Here is an 11,158-nt window from a genome sequence, read left to right on the forward strand (position 1 = left end):
TGCACGCTAGCTTTCTGAGACTTTTATTTTGTTAGCACAGGCAGGATGAAACAGGTCTTTTATGGTGAAGACAGGAACTGTGCAGTCGGTCTTTAGAGTTTTGACAGTAGGTACGGAGTCTCTAGAAATAAAATGTGTTTCTCTGCGTCCGCCCTGTTAGTGTTTTTTTTCTTAAATATGAGCTCGCAGCAGCCAGCTGTCATCTGACAAGATCCTCGGGTGCCGAGAATGCCAAACAACTGACGAAAGTGAAGTCTTGTATGATTGATGATTGCTCATTTTTATGTCTATTTTTTAATGCCTGGCTTGAGATCGACTGACACACCCTCCGAGATCGACCAGTCGATCGCGATCGACGTAATGCCCACCCCTGGAATAGATAAATCAGGCTAGAATTAAGGTTTTAGAAGGGACTTCCCTAAGTCCTGACTTAAACGTGTGGACAAAGCTGAAAAACAAATCCCTGTCATAAAACCAACAAATGTAGCTAAACTGAATTTTGTCAAGAGGAGTGGTCAAAAATTCAGCCAGAAGCTTGTGGACTGATACCAAAAGCGCCTTATTGCAGTGAAACTTGCCAAGGGACATGTAACCAAATATTAACATTGTGTATGTATACTTTTGACCCAGCAGATTTGGTCACATTTTCAGTAGACCCATAATAAATTCATAAAAGAACCAATCTTCATGAATGTTTTTTGTGACCGACAAGTATGTGCTCCAATCACTCTATCACAAAAAAATAAGAGATGTAGAAATAATTGGAAACTCTAGACAGCCATGACATTATGTTCTTTACAAGTGTATGTAAACTATTGACCACGACTGTATGTGCATGCGCTCCTTGTGTGTTCGTGCGTACAAGTACGAGACAGCAGTGAGTGACAAGTATGAACGCCAGACTAATTCCTTAAACCTATGAGAAATTTTTATTTAATATATTTTGTAATTGTGAAAAATAGACATTTATTATGCTCTTTCTGTTAAACCACCAATGGTAACATAAACTAACCGGTGGAGTTATTGTTATATTTTTTGGTTTGAAAAATTTCACTATGAGCAAGTTTCAAACAGACTCTTTAAATCAGGGGTGTCAAACCTACAGCCTATGATGAGTTTGCCAAGTATTAAAATCCATCCATGAGCTGCTTTCTTTTTTTAACGAAAGACACTGCTGTTCTAAATGTTTCCACTGGATGTCACAATAGCAATTCTGTTAGGTAAGCAAACGGTTTACACAAGGGCCGGGCAAGAGGTACACATTAAAGGGTGACTGTGGCTCCTCCTCCTCCTCGACCCACATGAAACTTAAAACCTGCCGTTTTAAGTCTTCCACTGCGAACACATTGTCATTTGGCACCCTCGTTGCCCCAAAATGTCTCTGTCAAACACGAGAAAAGTGAACTTAACCCTTTTAAATGGTTCTTACCCCGTTTCTTACGGTTTGTTGAGTTAGCACCGGATTGATACATGGACATGAAAAAGGAGGTATTTGATACCTAGAAGAGTTTACATGTTGAGTTTTTTGTTCAATCCCAGAATGACTGTGACTTAAAGTTTAATCTTGGCTTTGTAGATACACTGAGACCAAGTCTAAACTCATAGTGTTTTTGAAGAATGTTCAACAAACGTGAAGTGTTTTGTCCATAAGATTATTTGTGATTTGTACTTTTTCTTAATGTGCTTCTTTTATTTTTGGCCAAAGTAAAATAAAGAAAACAACTTGGAGTTGTCTTTATTTTTAAGTTATCGTGCCATGATTTTACCATTATGGCCCACTTGCGAATAGACTTCCCTCCATGCGGCCCCTGAGCTAAAGTGAGTTTGACACCCCTGCTTTAATCCAACTTTTTTTATTGACTTTTTCAAATAGACAGAAATAAATGTGCAAGTCGAAACAGTACATTTTAAAGTCAGTGAATTCTTCACACCCTCCCACCCCACTCAGGTCAAACCAACCAGGGACACATGGCACAAACAAACAACAAGTAAGATGACAAAAACAGACACATTCACACACACACCCATTCAAAGCCAGAGACAGACAGAGACTGACAGAGAGAAAGGGAGAAATTGAGAAAGAGAGAAAAAAAGAAATACAAAGATAAAAAAATAAATAAATAAAATAAGATAATAATAATAAAGGGAAATTATTTGTCATTTACGTCTGGACATAAGTCAAGAGAGTTGACATACAGTAAGAAGGGACTCCATGAACTTTCAAACATTTGAGCCGAGCCGTTTAGTGAAAACCTAAGTTTTTCCAGTTTTAAATTGTAGAAAACCTCTCTATTCCAACGGCCGTGTGATGGGGGGTGAGCCAGCTTCCAATTGAACAAGATCAGTCGCCTGCCCAGCAAGGTCGTAAAAGCCACAGCGCGTTTTAGTGGTACAGGGCACGTTTTATCAGGGCATATGCCGAAAATGGCTGATAATGGGTTGGAGGGAAAGTCTTGACCGTATGCCTTTCCGAAAGTGTCAAAAATGTCCTCCCAAAAGGAACATAATTTAGAGCAGGACCAGAACATATGGACATGATCAGCCGTAGATTGTTTGCATCTATTACAGGTATTGCTAACAGTGTGGTAGATTTTGGATAGTTTTGAATTAGTGTAGTGAATTTTTGGATTACTTTGCATTGGACGAGACTATGGCGGGTACATATCGAGGAGCAGTGGACCAGTTTCAAAGCAGAGTTCCAGAGTTGATCAGATATGTTGGTGTTAAAATCACTTTCCCACGAGGCTCTTATCACTGATAAAGAGTTTGGAGCAACTGAGCTTAAAGGCCTATCCATCCATCCATTTTCTACCGCTTATTCTCTTTTGGGGTCGCGGGGGGCGCTGGCGCCTATCTCAGCTAGTCGGGCGGAAGGCGGGGTACACCCTGGACAAGTCGCCACCTCGTCGGAGGGCCAACACAGATAGACAGACAACATTCACACTCACATTCACACACTAGGGCCAATTTAGTGTTGCCAATAAAATGTTCTTATTTAAACGGGGATAGCAGCTCCATTCTATGTGTCATACTTGATCATTTCGCGATATTGCCATATTTTCGCTGAAAGGATTTAGTAGAGAACATCCACGATAAAGTTTGCAACTTTCGGTGCTAAGACAAATGCCCTGCCTCTACCGGAAGTCGCAGACTATGACGTCACCCGTGTGATGGCTCCTCACATATTCACATTGTTTTTAATGGGAGCCTCCAACAAAAAGTTGGATTCGGACTGAGAAAACGACAATTTCCCCATTAATTTGAGCGAGAATGAAAGATTCTTGTTTGGGGATATTGATAGCGACGGACTAGAACATTTTTTTTTTTTTAAATACGCGATTGAATTGGTACGGATTCCAATGTTTTTAGACACATTTACTAGGTTAATTCTGGGAAATCCCTTATCTTTTTATTGTGTTGCTAGTGTTTAAGGGAGTTAAGTAGTACCTGATAGTCGGAAGGGTGTCTCCACGGGTGTCTTGACGCGCAGTGTCTCAGGAGAGTCAACGGCAGCTATGGACGGCAAAAGCTCAGCTTTTCTCCGGTAAGAACTGACTTTTTAACCACAATTTTCTCACCGAAACCTGCTGGTTGACATTTTAAACAAGGAATCACCGTGTGTTTGTGTGGCCAAAGGCTAAAGCTTCCCAACTCCATCTTTCTACTAATTGAACAAATTGCAAAAGATTCAGCAACACAGATGTCCAAAATACTGTATAATTATGCCGTTAAAGCAGACGACTTTTAGCTGTGTGTGTGTATGCAGCGCTCATGCTTCCTAAAAACCTGTGACGTCTTGCGTACACGTCATCATTACACGACGTTTCGAAGAAGAAAGTCCCGGGATATTTAAAATTGTAATTTAGTAAACTAAAAAGGCCGTATTGGCATGTGTTGCAATGTTAATATTTCATCATTGATATATAAACTATCAGACTGTGTGGTGGGTAGTAGTGGGTTTCAGTAGGCCTTTAAGGAGTTATATATCACAGAGATGCATTTTTTATGATTTGGGCTCAGAGATAACAATGTATCTCTAAGAGTTTCCGGAGAACAATTTGGAAAGTGTGGGAACTGCTTCTTTACGAAGTCCCTCACCTGAAAAAAACAAAAAAAGTGGGAGTTTGGCAAATCGTATTTGGAAGAAAGTTCAGCGAAGGATGAGAACACTCCGTCTGTATAGAGGTCTTTCACAGTGGTGATACCGTGATTGTGCCAAGTCATAAATGCGGGGTCGGTACGGGAGGGTTTAAATAACTGTTTTTTAAGTAACGGGGTCAAAATAGATGGGCCCTGAAAACCCAAGTGTTTCCTTAGGTGGTTCCATATTTTCATGGAGATCGATGCAACGGTGTTTGCGCCTTCAAGTTTAAATGGAAAAGGGAGTGGTGAGCATAAGCAAGAACGAAATGAAAAGTGTGGGATTGCCGTTTCAAGGGATACCCTGGCCGGGAGGGTCTGAGAGCTTCTGTCCATCCAGTATAAGAGTTTCTGTACATTAGCTGCTAAATAGTACTGTTTAAAATATGGGAGTGCAAGCCCTCCCTCAGATTTTGGAGATTGTAGGACCGACTTGCGGATTCGGGCCGATCCGGCCCCTCATAAAAATGTGGATATTGATTTGTCTAATTTATCGAAAAATCATTTAGTAATAAATATGGGGATATGTTGGAAAAGGTAAAGGAATTTAGGCAGAGTGATCATCTTGATCAGATTGATCCGGCCAGCGAGAGATAATGGTAAAACAGACCAGCGGGCAAAGTCCATCTCCATTTTTTCAATTAGAGGTAAAAAATTCCCCCAGAGCATATCAGACAGGAGTAATAAAGATTCCCAAGTAATGGCTCCCGTCATGTGCCAATTTGAATGCAGCTAAAGATTGTGTTAATTGTTCAGCTAAGGAATTGATCGGAAACAGTTAACTTTTTTGGTAGTTAAGTTTATAGCCAGAGTGTGTGCCAAACCGCATATTACTGGGAGTGAGCTAGCAGGATCTGAGATGTATGACACCCCTGCTTTAACTGAAAAAATACAGTAGTTGGGAAAAAATTAGGTCAACAAATGACTGCATGTTAGGTTAAAGGTCAGGACATGTATTTATAAGCGAATGTAAAAAGCTGGCCTTATTAGCTAGATGTCAGTGCCAAAATACTGGAAACAGGTGTCAGTCTGTCAAACAAAACCTAGCGTTGTTGTGACAAAGTGTATTATTTGTCTTTGTTCCGCAATGACAATGTTTTGATCTTGCCTTGACTGTTGAACATTATCACATAACTTATTTCCTTGAATTGCCGCAGGGCATATAGTATGCGCCTGCCTTGAATTACTGCCGGGTCAGACTCGCTTCCCAAAATAATTAGCGCATGCTTGGTATTACCGCCTGGTCAAACTTGTGACGTCACGAGTGACACTTCCCCTGTCATCATTTTCAAAATGGAGGAGGCTGATTTCAATACCGTTAATTTGAAATTGCAAAAAGGGAAGAAGATTAAGAGCTATTCAGTAAGATTTAAGGTCCAAGCTTACATCACACTCAAATTTTTACTGCATACCTTTGGTAAGTGCCGGAGTGAGAGGAGGTTTTAAAATAATTAGCGCATGCTTACTTTTACCGCATGCCTTTGATAAGCGCAGGAGTGAGAGGTTTTAAATTAATTAGCACCCCAGTGGCAATTTAAGGAAATACGGTTATTTATTCAGAAAATATATATAACTACTAATAAAGTATGTGTACTATTAACAGCAACAGGTAATTGTAAAAAAAAAACAACAACATTATGATTTGTATAATTTCATAATGTGCTTGTTCTAGTTTTAAACAAAGAAAACAATCTGAAGTTGTCTTTATTTTTAAGTTATCGCACCATGAATTTACCATTCCGGCCTACTTGGGAATACATTTTCCTTTATGTGGCCCCTGAGCTAAAATTAGCTCAGTAGTTGGGCAAAAATGACGTCAACAAATGACATATTTTTATAAGCGAATATAAAACAGCATGTGTACTTAGCTGGCCTTATTAGCTAGATGTCAGTGCCAAAATACTGGAAACGGGTGTCACGTCTGCCAATCAAAACTGAGCGTTGTTGTGACAAAGTGTAATATTTACCTTTATTCCGCAATGACGATGTTTTGATTTTGCCTTGACTGATGAACATTATCACACAATTTATTCAGAAAATATAAATAAAGACTAATAAAGTATATATACTATTAACGGCAACAGGTAATTGTAAAAAAAAAAACACAACAACATTATGATTTGTTTAGTTTCAGAATGTGCTTGTTCTAATTTCAAACAAAGAAAACAATCTGAAGTTGTCTTTATTTTTAAGTTATCGTGCCATGAATTTACCATTCCAGCCCACTTGGGAATACATTTTTTTCTATGTGGCTCCTGAGCTAAAATGAGTTTGACACCCCTGCTTTAAATGAACAAATACAGTAGTTGGGCAAAAATTAGGTCAAAAAATAACTGCATGTTAGATCGAAGGTCACAACATGTTTTTATAAGTAAATTTAAAACAGCCTGTGTACTTAGCTGGCCTTATTAGCAAGATGCCAGTGCCAAAATACTGGAAACATGTGTCAGTCTGTCAATCAAAACCGAGCGTTGTTGTGACAAAGAGTATTATTTGCCTTTATTCCCCAATGTCCATGTTTTAATCTTGCCTTGACTGATGAACATTATCACATAATTTATTTAGAAAATATAAATAATGACAAATAAAGTATACCCTGTATATACTATTAACCGCAACAGGTAACTGTAAAAAAAAAAAAAACACAACAACATTATGATTTGTATAATTTCAGAATTTGTTTGTTGTATTTTTAAACAAAGAAAACAATCTGAGGTTGTCTTTATTTTTAAGTTATCGTGCCATGAATTTATCATTCCGGTCCACTTGAGAATGCATTTTCCTCTATGTGGTCCCTGAGCTAAAATGAGTTTGACACCCCTGCTTTTAATGAACAAACACAGTAGTTGGGCAAAAATGAGGTCAACAAAGGACTGCATGTTAGGTCAAAGGTCACAACATATTTTTATAAGCCAATGTGAAAAAGCATGTGTACTTAGCTGGCCTTATTAGCTAGATGTCAGTGCCAAAATACTGAAAACAGGTCAGTCTGTCAATCAACACCGAGCGTTGTTGTGACAAAGAGTATTGTTTGCCTTTATTCCCCAATGTTTTAATCTTGCCTTGACTGATGAACATTATCACATAATTTTTTCAGAAAATATAAATAACAACAAATAAAGTATACATCCTATTAATGGCTACAGGTAATTGTAAAAAAAAAAACAAAAAAAAAACATGATTTGTATTAGGGCTGGGCGATAAGACCTCTTTTTAATATCTCAATATTTTTAGGCCCTATCGCAATACACAATATATATCGCGGTATTTTGCCTTGGCCTTGAATGAACACTTGATGCATATAATCAGAGCAGTATAATGATTTTATGTGTCTACATTAAAACATTCTTCTTCATACTGCATTAATATATGCTCATTTTAAACTTTCAGGCAGAGAAGGAAATCACAACTACGTCAATTGACCAAAACTGTGTTTATTAAAGTTATTAAGCAGTGGCACAAATGTTCATGTCATTTCCAAAACAGAAATAAATAAATAAATAAATGGGTTGTACTTGTATAGCGCTTTTCTACCTTCAAGGTACTCAAAGCGCTTTGACACTACTTCCACATTTACCCATTCACACACACATTCACACACTGATGGAGGTAGCTGCCATGCAAGGCGCCAACCAGCACCCATCAGGAAAGTGCAAGACTGTCAGAGACATTTTAAGTGTCAAATAAAAATGAGCTGCATAATAGGAAATCAAATAGTATTCGTCCTTTGCTATGTGGTAGGTTACTACAGACGTTATCAAATTGTTGTTGACTAGTTTTTTTATAAAGGTGTTGATGGGAAAATGTTTGCTTCCGCATTTTGATGGTGTGGGCTTGTGGCACCGAACGCAGATGTTGACATGCGGAGTAATCACTCTTCATTATCTAGCACAGTGGTTCTCAACATTTCTCAGTGATGTACCCCCTGTGAACATTTTTTTAATTCAAGTACCCCCTAATCAGAGCAAAGCATTTTTGGTTGAAAAAAGAGATAAAGAAGTAAAATACAGCACCATGTCATCAGTTTCTGATGTATTAAATTGTATAACAGTGCAAAATATTGCTCATTTGTAGTGGTCTTTCTGGAACTATTCGGGAAGAATTATATACAAATAACTAAAAACTTGTTGAAAAATAAACAAGTGATTCAATTATAAATAAAGATTTCTACCCAGAAGTAATCATCAACTTAAAGTGTCCTCTTTGGGGATTGTAATAGAGAGCCATTTGGATTCATGAACTTAATTCTAAACATTTCTTCACAAAAAAATTCATCTTTAACATCAATATTTATGGAACATGTCCACAAAAAATCTAGCTGTCAAGACTGAATATTGCATTGTTGCATTTCTTTTCACAGTTTATGAACTTACATTCATATTTTGTTGACGTATTATTCAATAACTATATTCATAAAGCATTTTTGAATTGTTGCTATTTTTAGAATATTTAAAAAAAATCTCACATACCCCTTGGCATACCTTCAAGTACCCCCTGCGTTACGCGTACCTTCATTTGAGAACCACTGCTTTAACAGGTGACTTTTCAAATGATGCTACATATTAGCAGTAATGCTAAATTTTATAGCAACACTTTTGGCCCACAATTGACAAATTACGGTTGTCTGTTCGACAAATTGCCACTTGAAACCAAACCACCGCCAGACGATGGACCCCTGCTGTTTTTCTTGGGAAATATTTCTTCCTTCATTCGCAGCTTCCTTCTCTCGTATCACCACTCGCACGGCTCTGCTAGCATCACAGCTAGTGTTACCCATGCTGCTACCTCTCTGCTCCGCAAGGGCGTATACATATGTGACGAATGACTTGACAGAATGTGACGTGTGTAAGAAGGTGCGCTTACTGTCTGTGAGAAGGAGACAGAAAAAAGCAAAAAGAGGCTGTAATGTAATGCCCGTAGCTAAAAGCAACTGTGTGAGAACGTATACTCGAATATCACGATATCGTCACTTTCTAACAATATATCGTGTATATCAATATATCGCCCTGTCCTAATTTATATAATTTCAGAATGTGCTTGTTCTAGTTTTAAACAAAGAAAACAATCTGAAGTTGTCTTTATTTTTAGGTTATCGTGCCATGAATTTACTATTATGGCCCACTTGGGAATACATTTCAGCCCCTGAGCTAAAATGAGTTTGACACCCCTGCTTTAAATGAACAAATACAGTAGTTGGACAGAAATGAGGTCAACAAATGACCGCATGTTAGGTCAAAGGTCAAGACCTGGTTTTATAATCAAATTTAAAACAGTCTGTGTACTCAGCTGGCCTTATTAGCTAAATGTCAGTGCCAAAATACTGGAAACGTGTCAAGTCTGTCAATCAAAACCAAGCAGTGTTGTGACAAAGTGTAGTATTTGTCTTTATTCCGCAATGACGATGTTTTGATCTCACCTAGAAGGAGCAGTTTGACTTCTCTGGCCGCCTTCTCTCCATCTTCTCGCAGGTTCTTGTCGATCATTTTAGACCTCTCAGCGGCCGCCTTGTCCTCGGCACTCACCGTGCAGCCCATTATTCCGCAGACACGGCAGCACCGACGCGAACGAGACGGAAAGATGATCAAATTCCCACGCGAGACCAAAAAAAAAGAAGCTTCCAATTCATTCGCGTGTTCCCCTAAAATGTCACCGAGGCTTCATTTCCACAACTCACTCGCTCCCCCGCTGCCTGGAACCTTCTACGACGTCCCCATTGGACCCGGTCCTGATCCTGCTCGTGGTTCGGGTCTCTCTCCAGGACTCTACAAGGACCACCAGAAGTTGACCCAAGTTTTTCCTGTTCCCTTCAAGCCACCTGGCAGACGCGTGCCAATTAAGAGATGCGAGTGGGCGAGTGAGCCGACTCGTTAGAAGTGCGGCCAGTTAGAGACTCGACCACTAGGGGTCACTGTGGTCACACAGTCTGCTTTGTGGCACGATTGCGTAACATACTTCATGGATTGTGGGTAAACAGCGACCACTAGTGGACAAACGTAAATTGCCACCAACTCATCAGATGATGAAGACCTGCAACATGGACGCCACAAATCATGTTTAAGTTGTGTAAATCAGGGAGTGGAGTGGTTTTTCTACCATGGACCATATTCATACATTGAATCAGATCAAAGAAAAATCCCAAGAATACAACAAACTACTTTGTATGGCCTTCATATACTATGAAAAGGGACGGCGTGGCACGGTGGAAGAGTGGCCGTGTGCAACCCGGGGGTCTCTGGTTCAATCCCCACCTATTACCAACCTCGTCACGTCTGTTGTGTCCTGAGCAAGACACTTCACCCTGACATTAACGCATGCCACTCATCCTGGACATTCCAACTAACACTTTCCCAAGGTCCAAACCAAATCCCGTTTTTTCTGGATATTCAAACTCTTTAACATTCCAACATTTAAACTATTCCAGCATTTCAACGGTTTCAACATTTAAACAATTTCTACATTCATCCTACATTCCAATAGAATTTCAGTTCAGCGTCAGCTTTTCAACATTCAAACACAATTCCTTCAGGAAATGCCTCTTCTAGTTGAAAATGTAATTATATTTTGATATAGATTAATTATGCATTTATATAATCATGCCACTCCCTTGTCTGAACTCTGTAAAAGTGAAAAAGTCATGATAAACTTTCATAGAATAATCCTGGGATATTGTATTGGCCTTTCCAAGCTTTTCAGGTACTAAACCAAAAGCCGTGAGCTGAGCCAGAACAGGTGGTGCACTTTTATACGCACTTCAGACTATAACTTAAGTATTTCCAAAAAATAACTTTATTTGCAAAGAACAAAATGTATTCTTTCCAAGGTAGACAAAAACAACTTTAACTGCATACAAAGCCATAACCAAAACTAAGCTCAAGTGTTGCGAAAGCAGCGCTCAAAAAATGTTTCCACCTCCAGTCTCCCTACCCGACTATTGTCCAATCAGTTCCACCTGTGTCCCTTATATGCTTTCACCACAGGTGCTGTAAATGACACAGAACATAAATGACTTTCTAATTCA

General features: G+C 39.0%; 1 protein-coding gene across 1 annotated transcript in view; it reads right to left on the reverse strand.

Annotated features, from left to right (window-relative positions):
• gnai2b (guanine nucleotide binding protein (G protein), alpha inhibiting activity polypeptide 2b) overlaps positions 1–10,040 on the reverse strand; it is a 95,069-nt gene extending 85,029 nt beyond the window's left edge. The window contains exon 1 of the mRNA XM_061874645.1: positions 9,557–10,040. Coding sequence (XP_061730629.1) covers positions 9,557–9,674 — 118 coding nt within the window. The 5' untranslated portion in view covers positions 9,675–10,040. The remainder of the gene's footprint in view (positions 1–9,556) is intronic.
• Between the last annotated feature and the right edge of the window lie 1,118 nt (positions 10,041–11,158).

Source organism: Nerophis ophidion, linkage group LG16, assembly GCF_033978795.1.
Source record: "Nerophis ophidion isolate RoL-2023_Sa linkage group LG16, RoL_Noph_v1.0, whole genome shotgun sequence".
Lineage (NCBI taxonomy): Eukaryota > Metazoa > Chordata > Actinopteri > Syngnathiformes > Syngnathidae > Nerophis > Nerophis ophidion.